At 37.6% G+C, this 19,785-nt stretch overlaps 1 protein-coding gene across 2 annotated transcripts in view; it reads left to right on the top strand.

The window, feature by feature from the left end:
- Window positions 1–19,785, top strand: part of Smg1 (SMG1, nonsense mediated mRNA decay associated PI3K related kinase) — a 101,809-nt gene that overhangs the window by 25,399 nt on the left and 56,625 nt on the right. For both annotated transcript variants that reach the window (XM_087592724.1, NM_001427295.1), the window contains 12 exon segments: window positions 2,824–2,987; window positions 3,299–3,454; window positions 4,466–4,602; window positions 5,956–6,014; window positions 6,825–7,038; window positions 9,156–9,281; window positions 9,691–9,763; window positions 10,628–10,725; window positions 12,555–12,728; window positions 14,758–14,982; window positions 15,780–15,881; window positions 17,003–17,272. In XM_087592724.1, coding sequence (XP_087448850.1) covers window positions 2,824–2,987; window positions 3,299–3,454; window positions 4,466–4,602; window positions 5,956–6,014; window positions 6,825–7,038; window positions 9,156–9,281; window positions 9,691–9,763; window positions 10,628–10,725; window positions 12,555–12,728; window positions 14,758–14,982; window positions 15,780–15,881; window positions 17,003–17,272 — 1,798 coding nt within the window.

Raw genomic sequence — 19,785 nt, 5'->3', positions numbered from 1 at the left:
GTGTTGTGACACTGACTTAGATTTTCTAGTTAGGAGGTCAAGTTTAGTTGGACCTGTTCTACATTCTGTATCAGCAGGAATTGCAGTAAGTACAGACCAAGGTGTCTAGCTTGTGGGGATAAGAACAGGATGAAGTAAAAAAGAAGCATGTATGTAAAATCCTGCTGTTGAGTTCAGGTTTTTTTTTTTTTTTGTTTGTTTGTTTAGTTTGTTTTGTTTTGTTTGTTCTGTGGAACTGGATATTAATCCTAGAACCCCTCCTTGTTTATAGTAGCCAAGGAGCTCTAAACTACCCTTTATCCTCCTACTCACCAATCATCATGTTTTTTTTTTAAGATTTATTTATTTTATTTTATTTTATTTTATGAGTACACTGTAGCTGTCTTCAAACACACCAGAAGAGAGCATCAGATCTCATTACAGATGGTTGTGAGCCACCATGTGGGTGCTGGGAATTGAATTCAGGACCTCTGGAAGAGCAGTCAGTGCTCTTAATGCTGAACCATCTTTCCAGCCCCAATCATCAGGTTTTTTAAAGATTTATTTTTATGTGCATTGATGCTTTACCTGAACGTTTGTCTATGTGAGGGTGCCGATACTCTAGAAATGGACTTACAGACAGTTGGGAGCTGCTGTGTGTGCTGGGAATTGAACCTCGTCCTCTGGAATAGCAGCCAATGTGCTATTTTTTTTGAAGATTTTATTTATTTTATGTATGTGCACTTTATTTATTTTATGAAGTGCACTGTGCACTTCAGATACACCAGAAGAAGACATTGGATCTCATTACAGATGGTTGTGAGCTAGTATGGGTTGTTGGGAATTTAACTCAGGACCTCTGGAAGGGCAGTCAATGTTCTTTACCACTGAGCTGTCTCTCCAGCTCCATATTTTTCCCTTTTTTTGGGGTGTGTGTGTGATAGATTTCAGTGTTTTTCTGTATACTCCTGGAGCTCACTTTATACACCAGGGTGGCCTTGAACCCAGAAATCTGATTGTCTCTGTCTGCCTCTTGAGTGCCTTGATTAAAGGTGTGCACAACTACCCCAGACTTGGGGACCACATGTTGGAAGGAGAGAGTTGACTGCCACAGTTGTCATTTTTAACTTTTATATGTTTGCTGTGGTACTTGTGGGCACATGTATATATCCACCACTGAGAGTCACACTCAGAATAAGTAATTTATTCTAATAAAAAATTACATGAGATTTTTATGAGGCAAGGTGTCACTAAATTGCCTGGGTTAGCCTGCTGAACTGTGTAATCTTGCTTTTAGTTAAGATTGTAGGTTTTATTACCAGCCCAGAAGATAGTTGTAATAGATAGAGAAATTACTGCTATTACTACTACTATTATTTTTAAATGTATTTCTTTTTCTTGGGATAGTCAAACAAGCAACTAGTTATTTGTATTTTTCATATGCTAAAATAGAATATTTGGTTTTCTTCCTTCTCGACAGTTTATGAGTGAAACCTAGAAGATACTCATGAAATTCTTGTAGCTTGCCTTGGTTCTTTATTTCACTGAGAAGGAAATTGAGACATAAACTAACAGGAGCTAATAGGTGGATAAAGATGTTAGTTTTGTCTTGGACTACGCCACTTGTTAATTCCCAAAGTGTCCGGCATTTTCTGACAGTAATTACATTACTGATCCCAGCCTTCAGAGTTAGCATGTCTGTAATTCTGAGACCTTGCCTTCTTTTAATATTTGTTTGCTGGGCTGGCAAGATGTGTCTAAGTGCTCTTGTTGTCAAGCCTGATGACCTCAGGCCAGACTTTGGGGACCACATGTTGGAAGGAGAGGCTTGACAGCCACACGTTGTCATTTTTAACTTTTATATGTTTGCTATGGCTCTTGTGGGCATATGTATGTACCCACCACTGGTTTCAACTCACAACAAGTAATTTAATGTAATAAAAAATTTAACTTTATTTCTTTTTAAATAAGTTTAGTTGGCATTCGTTTTGGTGAAGGCATTAAAATATAGCTGAGCATAAACACGATCTTTCTTTTAGTGTTCTTATAGCCTACTTGTTTTTGAAATACCAGTGTATATTTTCCTGCTAGATAATTGAAGAGTGTTGAGAGTTTAGTAGACATTCTATAGGAACTAACTTTACAAAGATTTTGGAGCATGCAATCTCTTTGACCTGACACTATTTTTTATTTGTAACCTGGAAGACTGACCACTTAACCTTTTAGAATCACATTACGGGAGGGAATCCTTGCGTTAGAGTTACAAGTTGTTTAGTTTTCCTGGGGCAGGAAGCATGCAAAACAAGAAACTCCTGGGGCTGAGGAGGTAGCTTTCTCCATAAAACAATTGTTGCATATGCACGAGGACCTGAGTTGGCATCTACATAAAAAGCTGGATGTGGTAGGTATGTTTGTAATCACAGCTTAGGGGAGTCAGAGGTAGGCAGATTTGTGGCAGGAGACTCCCAAGGGAGAAAATGAACAGCTTCTGAAGGGTAACACCAGAGCTTGATCTCAACCTGTTAGTCTCCACACATATGCACATATGTGCACTGGCACCTGCACAATCTCCATTCTGTGAAAAAAAGCAAATTAAGTAAATAAATTAGCATGAGTTGGTCAGTGTAATCCAGGTGGCTCTTCAACAGGAGAGCATGAGCTGCAGACAGTTTGTTGTTTACAATTGTTGACAATCCCTTTTCAGCTGAAAGACTTATTAGACAATGGGGTGCTTAGATAGTTATGGCTGAGCATAAAGGTTAGAGGGAGAGATTCCATATAGCTTTGGCTATTAAAACGTTTGCTTAGAGCTCTAATATTAATAGCTTTCTTTTTCTTTTTCAGAACTGATAGTGCATCAGCCGACCCAGATACTTTAAAATACTCCTCATCCAGAGATAGGGGTGTTTCTTCCTCTTATGGACTGCAACCTTCAAATTCAGCTGTGGTGTCTCGGCAAAGGCACGATGATACCAGAGGCCATGCTGACATACAGAATGACGAAAAGGGTACATAGATTTTTCTCCTGTTGGGGCATGCTTCTGTTTTAGACCTGCTCCTCTTTTCTAAACCCTCCTGCCAGGTAACATCTGAGGTTCTTCCAGGCTACTGTCTCATTTACTCATCTAAAATGTGCTTAAGCATCTGTCTGAATTTAACTTTTATTTCTCTATTTACCTTCCAGTGAAGGAATCAAAATGGTTTGGAGTCAGGTAGCACAGGGGAGATGAGAGAATTAGGTTGTAAATGAGTAAGATCCTGTTAGTTCAGGGAATGAAACTGGGCCCTGTTAAGATAATGTAAACATTGCTGTTTTCAGGTGGCTACAGTGTCAATGGAGGATCTGGGGAAAATACTTATGGTCGGAAGTCGTTGGGGCAAGAGCTGAGGATTAACAATGTGACCAGCCCTGAGTTTACCAGTGTTCAGCATGGCAGTCGTGCGTTAGCCACCAAAGACATGAGGAAATCACAGGGTAAGTGTTGGAAACCAGGGCTGACACATTACCCCTGATGGCCACGATGAGCAGATGAGTGCAGTTGTGCAAAGTATGTAGATGGCAACCATTTACACTATGTTTCTGTGAACTGCTAGCTTGTAAGAAAGGGTGTGTGTGTGTATGGTTTGTTTTATACAATTGCTTTTTGCACAGTGTAGTTTGTTTTATGTGTACCTTGTTGAATATTTTGTGTGGGTACAAATATACCACCTTTAAAAAATGCATTTATTGGGGCTGGGGATTTAGCTCAGTGGTAGAGCGCTGCCTAGCAAGCGCAAGGCCCTGGGTTCGGTCCCCAGCTCCGAAAAAAAGAAAAAAAATGCATTTATCTTAAAAAAAAACAAAAGCAACCGATTTTTGTGGGCTAGGGAGATGGAGATGGTTCAGTGGTTAGGTGCACTTTTTACTCTTACCCAGGTTTGATTTCCAACACCCTTCTGCCCAAAATAGGGAAATGATAATGTGAACAAGAGGTTTCCTGCAGGGGCATGGTCTTTTTTGCTTATAGAGACATTATCCCTGGCTTGGAGTCATTGCCTATTCCTGTTTTGTTTTCCCCTCCCCTGTTTCCTTTCTTGGTTCTTGTTTTTCTTGAGATGACTTCCCTGTTTTTCCTTAATCACCAAACCTGTGAACTCGGAATAGTTGTGTTTGGACTGCAGCTAACTGTCACCATGCTCCTTTTCACCTGGATCTTGACTGTCGCTTGAAATGGAACTAGAAAATGGTTTCTAAGCTTTTCTTCTTTTCTTTCTTAGCTGGTTTCCTCAGTGAGATGTGCAGTTTGCTGTGGGTTTTTCATTCATATTATCTTTGACCAGAGTTTTTGGGGGTCTGTGGAACTGTAAACAAGCATTCTTCTGTAGATCCAGAAAACCGAACAAAGGAGAGACCAGTATACCCTGGTTCTGATGTAATTTAGAATGCCTGATGTGCACTTCATATTTTTAGTATATTAAATGGCTACAAAAATATTTATATTCACAGAGCGATCGATGTCGTACTCTGATGAGTCTCGACTGTCGAATCTTCTTCGGAGGATCACCCGGGAAGATGACAGAGACCGAAGACTGGCTACTGTAAAGCAGCTGAAGGAGTTTATTCAGCAGCCAGAAAATAAACTGGTAAGGATATGTGCTTGGAAGTTGCTGAGGATTGTCAGGGTTTCCAAAGTACACAACGAGGTTCCTTGTTGGGAATTTTCAGCAGGAATTGATTGCTTCTAGGAAAAAATGAAGGGCTTCCTTAACTTTGCACTTGTCCTATGTTAAGGCACCTTGGAATGAAAGGTCCCTAATGTATCATTTATCTATGATGGCTATTGTTGGAGTCACCTTGGTGTCTTTTTATAAAGTGCATTTAAATTTTTTCTTTTAAGCATTCTGGATAGCCCTGCTGAGTTTTTTCTGACAGGGCAGTGTATCTCTACTTTTCATACATGAAGTGGAAGTATGGGGTATGTGTTTTATATATGCGAGTGGTCTAGTGACCAGGGATTAAGAAATGAAAAAGCAGTTAAGAGCACTGACTTGCTCTTCCAAAGTTCCTGAGTTCAACTCCTAGCACCCACATGGTGGCTCACAACCATCTGTTATGGGATCTGATGCCCTCTTCTGGTGAGTCTGAAAACAGCAACAGTGTACTCATAGACATAAAATAATTCTTAAAAAAAATAAAAAAAGGAAAAGCTGGGCATCTCAGGTTAAGGATGTCTCTTGCACAGATCTTGAGTTTGATTCCCAGCATTCATGGTGGGCACCTCACAATTGCCTTAAGTCTAGCTCCAGGTGATTAGACACCTTTGGCCTCCAAGAGCACTTCTTTGTGAGAACACACATGCACTTTGAAATAATAATGGAAAGAAATGGAAAAGCCCTTAAGACAAATTTCAAAATCAGTTATGAAATATTTCTCCATTCTTAAGTAATTTTCCTGATCTTAAGAACTTGATACAGGAGAAAATTTACAAAGACTAGTGCAGTGAGGCTCTTTCCCTTAAATTACATTATGGAAAGTTTTGATTATAGAGCGAATAGAAAGATGTGCAATGAAGCTCATGCTGTCAGCCCTAGATTCTGTCATTGCTTTGTCACTGTATTCCTTTATTACCCCTTTCAATCCCCTTGTAATCCCATGTGAATGCTCTCCAGAGGCTGTCAGTTAAAATGAGCTTGAATGTATCTCGATACTGATTATGACTCTTATTTCCTGTGAGTCAGTCTCTTTCATGGCCTGAAGGGGAAACATGCCATCCTCATGTGATTGAGGATTCTACTTGAAAGAGAATCTTCTCTCCTAAATATTGTCTTGTGGAAAGGCATGAGCTGATGCTTTTATGAATGAAAGCTACTCTTGCAGAGAGTTTTGAAACATGTAAAGTGACATGCTGTATAATCATAATCTGAATGGAAAGATAAAGAATGTATACAGTGCTTTTTTTAAGTTGAATCTGAAGTTTCTATATTTATTTCTTAAAGGTACTAGTTAAACAGTTGGATAATATCTTGGCTGCTGTGCATGATGTACTAAATGAAAGGTAAGTAAGAAGGGTCACATTTAGGTGACTTTGAAGGAAATTGTAAAAACAAGTAAACAAGATAGACCCTGGACTGCATCACTAAGTCTTGTAAACTTGTTACTTATATGTTAATTACTATTGATTACAAATGGAGTCTACTTGAAAGAGAATCTTCTTTCCTAAACATTGGCATGTGGAAAAACATGATGCTTTCATGAATGAAAACTATTGTTCCAGAGAGTTTTAAAAATGCTTAGAGAGCAAAGGGAAAGGGAAACTTCATTCTTTAAATAATCTCTAGGCTTTGCATAGATATGCAGTGATTCCAAAGAATTACAGTATTAAAAACACTCAAATTAGCAGATCACTGTTTTATTTTACATAATTTCTTAATGCTGTACTTAATTTTAACTGTAATCTTTATAAGTTTGTGGTTTAGCTACTAAATATTTTCTACTTTGGAGTCTTTACTTGTTGGGTATTATAGAGAAGTGGAGTGCATTTTCTAATAATTTCCTTATGCCTCTTTCTGTGAATCAATTATAACCTGAAGCATGGAGTTTAGCACTTCTGTTCTTTTTAGTATTTCTTAGTAAATGATTTTGTAAAGAAATCTAATGTCTGATAAAGGATTTTTAGAGCATTGTAGAATTCAGAGGATAGAGATGTAGAATGGGTAAAATTCCAGTTTGAGCTTTGGAAAGTTATTAGGAATTCTTGAATACATAGGAGAGACATTCTGTTGTAATATGCGCCATACTTTCATCCTTGAAAATTGATGCCTTTTGTATGGTTTTTTTTGTTCCATTTGCATTAAAACAAACACAGTAGTAAGTTGCTTCAGGAGTTGAGGCAAGAGGGAGCTTGCTGTCTTGGTCTTCTCTGTGCTTCTCTGAGCTACGAGGCTGAGAAGATCTTCAAGTGGATTTTTAGCAAATTTAGCTCATCTGCGAAAGATGAGGTGAAGCTCCTCTACCTGTGTGCCACTTACAGAGCACTGGAGACTGTTGGCGAGAAGAAAGCCTTTTCTTCGGTGATGCAGGTGAGCCGGGGACCCATGGAGGAGTGGAGTGAGATTCAGGATGGGCTTGGCTGCCTCTGATGAGGACAGGCCTGTGCAAAGGAGGTGCCTTTGAGTTGAATCAGGTTAGGTTTAAAGGAGTTTAATTTTAAGCATTTACGTTTTTATTTTTTAGAAGCTTCCCTTTGAAGTTGCTTAATACTAGAGTGACTTGCAGATTTGAAAGTAGGAACTCCACTGTGAGAGTTTAGTCTGAGAGGCCATCAGCTTTTGAGACTAAAGCTAAACATCACAATTAATTTCTAAATCTTTTTTCCTTTCTCTTCCCCTTTGAAATTCCCTAAGTTTAGATTTGATAATTTCAAAAATTATTAATCTAAATAATGCAGACATCAATTTATCAGTGAACACCAGCTTCTGTTTAGTTCTGCTTCCCTCTAAATTATCTGGATATATAGAAAAGGCCATTCCCAAAATAGGTTTTTGGTTTTTTTTTTTTTTTTTTTTTTTGGATATGAGGTCTCACTGTGCAGTGTGTATACTGTCATCTAATGCCTTGACTTTACAGTTTGAGCTAAGCAATATTTATATAACATTTTTTATTGAGGGAATGTTTGAAAAAAAAACTACTTAATTACTTATTTGGTACCTGGAATAGCTATCCGTCTGTCCGTCCGTCCGTCCATCCATCCATCCATCCATTCGAGGTAGAATTTTAACTATGTATCCCTGCTTAGCTCGAAACTAAAGAGATCCTCCTGCTGCTGTCTTTTGAGTGCTGGGACTAGAGACTTGTGCTGCTATGCCTGGCTTTGTTTGCTTTTTTATAGCTCACAAACTGCTGTATTTTGAGTAATTTAAAAAATGTGCGTGCGCGCCTGTGCGTGTCTGAATGAATGAAAAACCCATATACATTTTTCCTTGATTATATAAACTTATGAAAGTTTTTATTAATTACTTATAACTAAACAGAATAGTAGCACTTTGATCTAATTTTATACATAACTTTTATATAAGTATTTTCTAACTGTAGTTTGAAAGATTCCAAATCCACAGATCACAGTTCACTATGTAGATCACTTGGATAAATGCTTTCTTTTTGTTCTGTTTTGTTTGTACTTTTTGAGACAGAGTTTATCTTTACTAAGAGAACTTGCTCTAGAACTTGCTCTGTAGACCAGTCAGTGTATTAGGATTAAAGGATGTCACCTCTACCTGCCTTAAATACTCTAACTCAGGCATATCACTTTTTTTTTTTTTTTTTGGTGGTGGTGGTAGTGGTGAGTTAGGTGTTGCTGAAGATTATATCCCGGACCTCATGTATATTAAAAATGCACTGTGGAGGTCTTAGTGGAAAGAAGACTGAATGTCATCTAGGGGGTGCCATGCTAATTGATGAGCTCCAGATTATTTTGATTAGAAACAAAATGCATATATTTTGCTGTAAAGCATATCAATGGCCTAACATTTACTCTGACAATGTTTTTCTTTTTGTTATTTGTTGTTTTAAGAAAGGGTTTTCCTTTGTAGTCAGGCTTTTCTGATCTATTTATTCTTCCTCAACCTCCCAAGCACTGGAGCTAAAGGCCTATGCCACTGCTCCTAGCCTTACCATACCTACATGCTGGGTTCTATAGTAACCGAGATGCTTTAAAGAAATTAGTTTCTTAAGTACATCTTACTTTTTTAGTGGTGTGTTGGTGGGTTGAGTTATTTATCCCTGGCTAGCATGGGGCTTTTTGTGTAGACAAAAATAGCCTTAAACTCTCAAGAGTTCATATGACACCATATCTGGCTATATCTTAACTTTTGTACTTTAAATTCAATCATAGCCATAGGGTTACTTACGAATAATATATAGAGGAATCATTTAGCACTAAAGTTAGTTGATACGATAGGAACTAGTGTTAATAGTCATTAATAGAGTGCAATGTTGGTTCTCATCCCAATATAGTGAATGAACTTTTACTTAAATTTTTATTTTATAATACTAAGCTTGAAATATTTAGATAAAAGTGGTGGTATTTTATACTCTCTAGTTCTATGTTTTATTGGTATCATAATCAGTTGTGAAACAATTTTTTTTTAATTTTCTTTCAACTTTGTCAAATATTTATGATCTTAACTTTGTTTTTCAGCTTGTGATGACCAGCCTACAATCCATTCTTGAAAATGTGGATACACCAGAATTACTTTGCAAATGTGTTAAGTGCATTCTTTTGGTGGCTCGATGCTACCCTCATATTTTCAGCACTAATTTTAGGGTGAGTTTCTCATACTGTTTGGTACTAGGGTTGTGTAAAGAAGTGGGATATCAGATAGAGACAAGATCCTGACTCTTCAAATACATGATGTTTTGGGGGAAGGAGTCGATTGGTTTCCTATCACGACAGAGGTGATAATGATGACAGTGATGATGATGTTACTTTATAAAACATTAACAACTGCATTTTTCTTTCTGACATTAATACTTTTGGTATAGAAGGGAAAATTAATATCCTCAGTGTCGTGACTACAGTTCTTTTATTTTTCTCTGTAGCTCCCAGGTAAATTGAACAACTTTTTCCAGGGTCTTTTAATATGATGTGATCTCACTGATGAAATAGCAATGAAACCTTAAAATGACTGGCCTCCTGTCTTGTTTGTTTTGTTTTGTTTTTTATCTCCATCAAGGATACAGTTGATATATTAGTTGGATGGCACATAGATCATACTCAGAAACCCTCCCTTACACAGCAGGTGTCTGGTAAGTCTTTAGCTTGTGTCAGTTCTTGTAAATACTGTGCAAAGAAGAGTTGATCTGATCTAGATAAAAGGGTTGCTTTAAGAAGGCATATTAGCTATTAGATACATATAAATGAGTATCACTTGATAGCTCTTGATCTTTTAAAAGCATACTTAGACAATAAATACTAGTTAGGAAAATAATTACAGATTCGCACCTGTGAGAATTTAAAGACTATATCGGGTCATCTGTAGCATGTTTAGCAAGAGAAAGTCAAGAGGTTGGAATATCCTGAAACTTGGAATAGAAGATTCTGGTTATAGGTTATTTTACTTGTTGCTTTTCTGGTTATTTTAATAATAATGAGCCACAAATATTTGGAAGTTTGTTGTGTGTGATAGAGAACAAATGATAGCTGAACTAATTTGTACACACCTGCCTATTTCACATGGTAAAGTTTCTCTTCCTGTCTGCATATTTGCTGTAGTAACTTCAGAAAAGAGTATATGCCAGTGAGAATAGATGGTGTCACTCCAGCTTTGATGCCAAACACACACCTTTAACAACTAGTTCTGACTCTGGAATAGTAGAAAGCTAGGTTGATAGTACATGGTGGCACTTTGAGACACACAACACACATTGTAGGTATTTAATTAGCAAAGAAACTGCAAGATTTACATACTGATTTCTGAAGGTTGTTAATTTCTGTTCTATTAAAAGAGGCTTGATTAATTACTAGCATGCTTTTAATGGCAGTCCTAATATTATGATATAGGCCATGCTGTAAGAGTAAGTAGCTTGAAAGCAGGTTTCATTTTTAATTTTGGTACCCCACCATTTTTTTTTTTTTTTAAATCTCCTTAAAATTTCTTCTATGATGTCAAGGGTGGTTGCAGAGTTTGGAGCCATTTTGGGTAGCTGACCTTGCATTTTCTACCACTCTTCTTGGTCAATTTTTAGAAGACATGGAGGCATACGCTGAGGTAAGTTGTAGAAAGCCAAGTGTAAGTGATTCTTAAAGTATTAATAAAGAAAATTCAGAGATTTTAAACAGAAGTAGATTCATTTTAAAAATAACTAAACTGACATTTAAGCAGAACTTGTAAGATCATTGAGGTTCAATTTTATTTATTTTTTGGTATTTTCAAGTTAACAGGAAAAAGTGTCTAGGTTGATACTATACAAAGCTTGAATATTCTTAATAGCAGATGTTTTTCTTGAAGACAAATCTTTTTTTGTTGGTTGTTGTTATCAAAAGGCAGATAGATGCTGTTCAGAAATGATAACTGTCCCTAAAGATGCTGCCCCAGCCTATTCACAGACTCTCATATTATGCTGTCCAGGGCAAAATCTGGTTCACTCCACTGTGAATGCGGTAACTTTCAGGGCACTTCCTACAGCCTTTGCTCTTCTCTGGCCTCACTGCTGTGGCGTTTGTTGTCTCCTGTGGGAGGACCGTAAGTTCTGTCTGGTGTTGACGGCTCTGAATACTGAGTTTGCTTTAGCTCTTTGCTGTTTGTACTTAGAGGTGCTTATTCTACCACTTTCATCACTGGAGTGCTTGCTTTTTCAGGAAAAGTAAATAGAATATTATACTTTGATTCCTTGGGACATACAGGATGTAGGTTATCTCATCCCTTTATTTCACCCCCCTACTCACCTATACAGATGATTATTAGTTTTTCAGAAGGTACTCGTTTTTATAGGTTTAGACACTTAGGTGATTTAAATACCCACTTTTCTTCCTTCTCCCTCCCTCCCTCTCTTCCTTCCCTCTCCCCCCCACCCCCTCTTTTCATCTCTTTGTGTAACCTTAGCTGCTTATGTAGACCAGGATGGTCTTAAACTCGTAGAGATCTCTCTGTGCCTCCCACATACTGGGATTAAAGGTGTGTGCCACTCTGACTGACTCCTTTTGTATTTGGCATTTGATTTTCTGTAGAAATGTGTTGATTATAAATATACCCAAATCTTAGTCATTCTCTTTGGGTATATTTTATACTTTAAACTAGATTATAAGTTTATAGAGTAGTTCTTTACATTTCTAATCCCATTCTTTTTGGAGTACATGCTATTAATATATTTTGGTCAGAGATTACATGGAATGAGAATTTAGTAGAAAACAAATCTAGGAGTGGCAAAACTTTGTTCCATTTGTACTTATACAGTAATATATGCATAAAGACTGGGTTTTTTTTTCCAACTCCTGCATTGGTGCAGATCATTTCTATAATTTAATCTGGTTTTATAAGGAATGATTTAGAGAACTTTAGGCATATGGAGTTTGGAGTTTTTAGACTAAAATATCTCTTAATTGGTAACTATCTTTCTAGGACTTGGTGTGGTTGAACACATCCTTAATTCCAGCACCTGGGAGGCAGAATTGGGTGAATCTCTGTGTGTTCGAATTCAGCCTAATCTACATATTGATTTCCAGGCCAGGGCTACTTAGTGAGACACTGTTTGAAAAGGGGAAAAAAAAAATCTGTCAACGTTATGTGTCGTACAGAATTGGGAGACTTACAGGGTAAGTCTCAGCTACTCCAGAGGCTGAGACTAAGAGGATCGATTGGGCTCAGGAGTCTTGGCAACATAGTAAGAAGACTCTTATCTCAAACATGAATTAAAGTTTTAGGGGTATCTAGGAATACATTACAAAGAAATAGGGACTGGAGTAAAGTTCACTGTCGAGTGCTTACCTAGTATATGCAAGGGGTTGTGCTTGATTCCTGATTACCAGTATATAGCAACAAAACCATAAAAAATCTTGTACTCTACTATTTCAATAAGAATGTTATGTATTCACATCTAGGACCTCAGCCATGTGGCCTCTGGGGAGTCAGTGGATGAAGATGTTCCTCCTCCATCAGTGTCATTACCAAAGCTGGCAGCGCTTCTCCGTGTGTTCAGTACTGTGGTGAGGAGCATTGGGGAGCGCTTTAGCCCAATTCGGGGTCCACCAATTACCGAGGCATATGTAACAGATGTAAGTATCTTTTAAAGACCAGGTTGTATAGTGAGGGCCTCCTGTACACATTGAACTATATTGACCTTTCATTTGCTTAACATGTTAAATGTGTTTGTCCCTAGCTACTCTGTACTCAGAAAGTAGGGAAGCCTCCTTATCAGCCACTGTCCTTGAACTCTCACCTCACCATAAAAGGGCCATCTTAATTTCTTATACACTCTTAACATTTCCTTAAGGAGTTCTTATTTTTCTTACAGTACTGAGGATTGAAGTTAGTACCTTGCACAGGCTCTATCCGCACCTGTACTTCATAAAACATTGAACTTTTTCCTCAGCCTGAACTTAATATTTTAATACCTAGTTTTAAGACTTTAAACATTAATACTATTCTTTCTTTAAAAGTTGATTCTCCTTGCTTGGGATAGTGGTGCCCAGCACTCTGGAGACAGAGGCAGGCAGATCTCTTTGAGTTTGAGGCCAGTTTGGTTTATAGGACATCCAGAACTATGTGGAGAAACCCTGTCTCGGAAAGCAAAAACAATTAAATTGAGGATCCTTTTAATTTTCAACTCAGTACGAACCATACACTATGAAGTGTCAGAAGTCACGCTCTTGGGTTGAATGTGTGGTTTGCAGTAGAGCTTTTGCTGTTTGTGGAAATGTCATCCCTACTACTGCAGTGAAAACAAACTAGTCATTTTCTTTGAGCATAGGGATGGAACTCAGGAGTCTCACGTCTGTGTTATTCTTTGATGTAAAGAGATACTGTTTAAAAATACAACCTGAAGTCAGGAATGAGATGTGACCAGATTACAGTCACAACCCTTGAGTGGTCAGTGTGCAGTGCCATCTAGCAGAGAGCAATGAGCCGTGAGCACTGCCGTGGAATGAGGAGGGAGATGTGTTAGTGGCAGCCAGGGAAGACAGCCTACATGACTGAAATGTGTTGCTGCTCAGGCACAGTGCTGGCTTCTTTAGGAACATGACTTTGGACACATTGTTAAGTAAATAAGGTATTGTGTAATTCTTAGTAAGGTGGGTGTGTATTTGGCATTAAGTATCAGAATTATACATTTAACTAAATCTGCATGTTGATAATTGAAACCTTCAAAATTTCTTTCTTCCCTTTTTAATCATGTAGAAGTTTGTTGCTTCAAGAGTGGAGTTAAGGCAGTTAATTCAAATGCAAAACAAAAGGAAAGAAACATAAACCTCAGAATAGTTATATTTTGAATATGTTATGAAGGCCTTCATTTTGCCGTTTGTAAATATCATTAAGGAAACTTCTTTACAGGTTTTAAAGACTGGGTATTATTGATTGATTGTTATAGATTTGTGATACTTGTATGTGAACTTTTCCATTTTTCAAAAATTTTATTATTAGAAATGTAGCACACAAGTACTATTAACAGTTTAGTGATTTTTATGTATGTTGGAAATTACCTGGTTTTTATGATCCTCAATAGGATTGTGCATATCTGGTGTTCTTATTTTGAAAAAGAACTTCCAGGGCTCAGTTGTAGAATACTTGGCTATCATGGTCATTGATATGTAAACTTTAATAAAAGCTTAAAGCAATTTTAGTATTTGCTTTGAAAAGATTGTTACAAATCCAAGATTTGTGTTTAAGCAGGTGCGAGCAGGACATCCCTGAAGTGTGCTAAGTTGTGTGTGTCAGAGGGATAAAGATAGTAAGCTTTTTATACAGCCTCTGATAATCACAGGGGGAGAGGATAAGTGAACTCAAGGGTGACATTCTATTTCTTGTCATGATAGTAATTTAGAATACTTTTTAGTCAACATTTTTAAAAAAATTGTATTAAAAATGCCCATATTTGCTAACAAGAATTAGAGGATCAACTATGAGCTGCACATCTCTGATGCCAGCCTGGGTCACTCTTGTCCCTATCTCAGTAAAAAAAAAATTCCTTAAACAAGACTATTGACAAGACAAGATATTTTTGAGTTGAAACTGCATTAAATAGAAAATAGTGGTGTAGAGAAACTTGTGAGTGTTTAAAAAGGTGCTTGTTTTCCCCATTTGCAGGTTCTATACAGAGTAATGAGATGCGTGACGGCTGCAAACCAAGTGTTTTTTTCTGAGGCTGTGTTGACAGCTGCTAATGAGTGTGTTGGTGTTTTGCTCGGCAGCTTGGATCCTAGCATGACTATACATTGTGACATGGTCATTACATATGGATTAGACCAACTGGAGAATTGCCAGACTTGTGGTACCGATTATATCATCTCAGTCTTGAATTTGCTCACATTGGTATGTGATTACTGTTTTTGTTGTTTTTAAATTGTTTATGTAGGTCTTAAAGTTGATGTGAAAAAAATTAAAGAGATTTGCTTCGTGTGTTCTTGCATTTTAAAGAATCCATTGATAATTCTCACTTTTCTAGTCCAGTATGTTTTTTCCCCTAGTATCAATTTGTGTTTAGTGTTTGGTAGCTCACTTTAGTCTGACTTACCTAACTTTGTATTAATGGCATGTCCACATTTTCCCAAGACTCAGTAGTGCTGATTTGTACCTTATGGGAGAATATATCTATTTTCAAAAACCTGCTTATATTTGATTTCTTAGAAAAAAAAACGTGATTTTTTTTCTTTAATTTCTTTTTCTTTACTTAGCCATATAATCGCTCTCTTTAAGATATGATGAAATAGGGGCTGGGGATTTAGCTCAGTGGTAGAGCGCTTACCTAGGAAGCGCAAGGCCCTGGGTTCGGTCCCCAGCTCCGAAAAAAAAAAGAACCAAAAAAAAAAAAAAAAAAAAGATATGATGAAATAGTGAGTCTTTATACTAAGGTCTCAGCTCCTGTAATTAGAAACATATGGCCTGTCTTCTTCATTGGAGGCTGTCAATTGCCTTCCCTTGGCACGTTATCCACTTTTAGAATAGTAAAGAACTCCAGATACTTTTATTGTCTCCCTAGTTTTGATTTTTTAAAGAATCGCCAGCTATATATTCTTTTTAAGATTGACACTTTTCACTTGTAATGTGCATTTAAGATTCTTCTATGCCCTTTTGTAACTTAAGCTTATTTTAAAATTTTGTTATTTTAGATTGTTGAGCAGATAAATACAAAACTCCCATCATCATTTGTAGAAAAGCTTTTTATACCATCATCTAAACTACTATTTCTACGATACCACAAAGAAAAAGAGGTAAGCAGTAGCAAGTAGATGCTTTGTAACATTGAACTTTTGTTGCTTAGTAGACTGTGTCACTGTGAAATAATTAATACTTTACGCTGAATATAAACTGATTACAATGAATACTTTTGGTTAATACTCATCACATTAAGTACCGTCATGACTGAGATAGCTAGTGACCTTTCCAGAACACCCATAATTACAATGGCAAATCTAGTGACAATTTTGGAATTTTAGTTTCTTTTAAAAAACACGGGAATATTATAAGAATGTTGTTTTAATCCCAGGTCAGTGGCTGCTTCAGATTGTCCACAGCAGCTGACTGTGATTTGCCATGTGCTTTTTAGCAGCAGCATGGTTTTGCCAGCTGCAGATAGTTTCTGCCATTGTGTGACATTTGGAATTCTGGAGACTTTTCAGAGGGTATATAAATGCCAGGGCCCTGAGAGGCAGGGTGGGGTTTGTTGTTGTTGGTCATTGTTGTTGTGTTTTGTTAAGTAGTTGTGAACAAAGAAGAAATCAGATGTCCTGACTGAAGATCAAACTTGCCCTAAAAATCCTGACACCCCTAACCAGCGAAAAATAGTCTGAAGGATAATGATGCCCTCTTTTCCAACCCCTGACTTTATTCAGGAATCTTTTTCCTTTCCTCTATCCTTTTTCCCTCTTTTATTTAGTGTTAGGAGATAGTTTGTGGAGAAGGGTAGAAGAAAGAACCCACAAAGTTGCTAAATCCAGCTACAGGGGAAAAGTCAGATACATTTCTATCACAAGTTCAGAAGCATTGCATATATTAAAAATAAAGTTACTAGCTATTAATCAGCTGACACTCCAGATGGACTATAGACCTAGGTAGGTAGGGGAGCTTAAGCTGCTGTTTGTATTTGTGTTGGCATTGACTTTAAAACAAATAAGACTCTTCTCTCACATTAGCAGCTTTTAAGAGCATTCTTTATAATAAGTTCACAGAGCTTTGCAAAAAAGTAACCTATACACAGGTTCCTTACAGTTGGTCTTCTGAAGTGAACCTTTTGGGTGTTATGAACCGTGTCTAAATCTTGCAGGGTCATCTTCGTAGGGTGCTGCGTACAGATAGTGATTTTTAACCAGTTCCCTGAAATTTTCTTCTCTAGGTTGTTGCTGTAGCTCATGCTGTTTATCAAGCAGTGCTCAGCTTGAAGAACATCCCCGTTCTGGAGACTGCCTATAAATTAATTTTGGGAGAAATGACTTGTGCACTAAACAATTTGCTACACAGTCTCCAGCTTCCTGATGCCTGTTCTGAGATTAAACATGAGGCTTTTCAGAATCATGTGTTCAACATTGACAATGCCAACTTTGTAGTCATATTTGATCTCAGTGCCCTGACTACAATTGGAAATGCCAAAAACTCATTAATTGGGGTAAGTCTTTATGTATTTTGTGTTATTTCTGGTTTCGAGGCAGAGTTGTATGGCCCAGGTGGGCCTTGAACTCAAGGTGTTCTTGTTTTAGCATCCTGAGTCCTGGGATTATTGGCATACACCACCATTCCTGGCCATAAAGTCTATCCATGCATGGTTAACTTCTCTCTACCTTTCCCTATCTCATTTTTTTAACCTCTTCCTTGTAATAGAGTTCTATGTAGACCAGGCTGACCCTGGGTGCTGAGATCATAGGCATGTATCACCATGTTCATTCATAACTTCATATATTTTAATTGTGTGTGGGTGCTGGACTGGAATATGGACAGAATTCAACATTCAGTACCTTCTTTAATTGCTCTCCATCTTATTTTTTGAGACAGGGTTTCTCATTGAACCTGAAGATCCCCCTTGAGCTAGTCTTCTGTTTGTTTTGTGGGTGCTGGGATTACAGAAGTTTGCTTACTTTATGTGGGTGCTGGTGTCCTTATGCTTGAGTGTCAAGTTCTTTTTTTTTTTTTTTTTTTTTTGGAAGAAGGATCATTTTTTCTAACTTCAACAAAAGGACCTGGAAAGATGGTGGCTCAGCCAGTGAGAGCAAGTAATGTTCTGTTCTTGCACAGTACCCACGCTTGGTTCCCAGCACCCTGTCATGCTGCTCACAACAGCCTGTCAGTCTAGAATATAAGTTTAGCGCACACACTAACTCATCCCCCCGACCCCTTTCAAAGTAATAAAAACAAATGGAAAAAAATTTCAAGCCTGATGTATGTAGTATGTGTACCCAGAAGGTAGAGATAGGAGGATTACAGATTCTAGTCAGCCTGTAACTAGATACTAGTCCATACTGTGTGAGACTCTGTCAAAAAAATAAAAAATTCTTTACCTCTTCCTGGAGATATACAGAATTAATAGTTGCAGGGGAGAGAGAGAGAGAGACTTTGTGTATGTAGCCTCTGATAAAGTGCTTATGTTCCTGTAAACTAATAAATTTGTGGAGTCTCAAAACAAAACAACCAACCAAAGGGACATGCACGCAGTTTAAGAGTTTGAGAAGAAAAGGATTAGTAAGAGTGCAAGGGCATAAGAAGGTAATGGAGGAGGGGAAATGTGAGCAGAATAAATTGTGTACGTGCACAAAAAACCAAATGGGGGCTGGAGAGATGGCTCAGAGGTTAAGAGCACTTGCTGCTCTTCTAGAGGTCCTGAGTTCAATTCCCAGCAACCACATGGTAGCTCATTCCGATCTGTCATGGGATCTAGTGCCCTCTTCTAACCTGCAGGACTATATACAGGCAGAAGACTATATATATAATAAATAGGTCTAAAAAAAAAAAAAAAGCAAAACAAAAAACCAAATGGATACAAGAAATTTGATGTGGCACCACTTTTGATATTTTTATTATTTTTAATTTTAATTGTTTTCATGTGGAGAGGTTTAATGAGAGAAGAAGAGTAGAGGAGTGGAAAGGTCGGAAATGAGCATGTGGAGGGGGAGGGGAGAAGGGACAGGGACAAAGAGGGCACAAGAGCAGAGGAGAAGAAAAAAGAAAAAGCAAGAAGGAGAGGAGTAAGAGGATATTTCTTTTTATTTGAATTAGCTGTGAAGCTCTGACTGGTGTAAAACTTAAATCTGCTCACCTTTTCCTTCAAGTATTAGAATTATGCGATCTGATTTTGATTTTAGAATTACGGCACCTAGTTTATATTTCTTCCTTTCATTGAACCATATAGAGTTGAAAACAATTTTAGTAGAGAGCAGTGCTCTGTATTAAATGATACAGTTTTCTGAGAAGGAAGAACACTTGATACATGAGCTTGCTTTCTCCAGCTTGTGTGCTCAGAGTGCCTGCACTGTCCCACAGTTGCCCCTTCCTCCCTGCTGTTTTACCTTACATTTGATGTCCTTTTCTTCTACACCTATGTTTTATTTTTGAGGAATTCCTGTATTATACAGATTGGAGAAGGTTTATGCTCTCTGATTTGTCAGTCAGAGAGATAGCAATGGATGGAGCAGGATGGAGCATTGTGTCCTAGAGTAAAAGAGAGGAATGGAAAAGGCTCAGGGAGGCAGGATTGCTAGCTTTGTCATTGAACAAGTTACCTTTCCATTTGCAATATGCTGAAGATTAAGGAAATAAAGGGTTTTTTTTTTTAAATCAAAAAGTACAAAGGGTTTTGCTTAAACCAGACATCAGCCCCAAACTGTTGTACACCTGTTTCTTATTTGTATTTAAGTAGCTGGATTGAAGTATACTTCACTTATCATATAGTCCCTGCTTACACGGACTATTCTTCAGTCACTTGCTTACCCAGCATGGTGTGAACATTACCACTCTGTATTCCTCTTGTAAAGAAAGCTTTATTGGAAGAAGCCTTGTCATGGCATTCCTTGTTTTGGCTGATGACTCATGACAATGCAATAGTTGAGGAATTTCTGGGTTAAACAGAGATGTCACCTAGCTGCAAAGCCTAATTTGAGAAACTATTTGTTGAGGATTCCAGCTTTGTGT

Source organism: Rattus norvegicus, chromosome 1 (assembly GCF_021556685.1).
Source record: "Rattus norvegicus strain SHRSP/BbbUtx chromosome 1, alternate assembly SHRSP_T2T, whole genome shotgun sequence".
Lineage (NCBI taxonomy): Eukaryota > Metazoa > Chordata > Mammalia > Rodentia > Muridae > Rattus > Rattus norvegicus.
The sequence above is the reverse complement of the archived record's forward strand: the minus strand, read 5'-3'. Positions and strand labels throughout refer to the sequence as shown.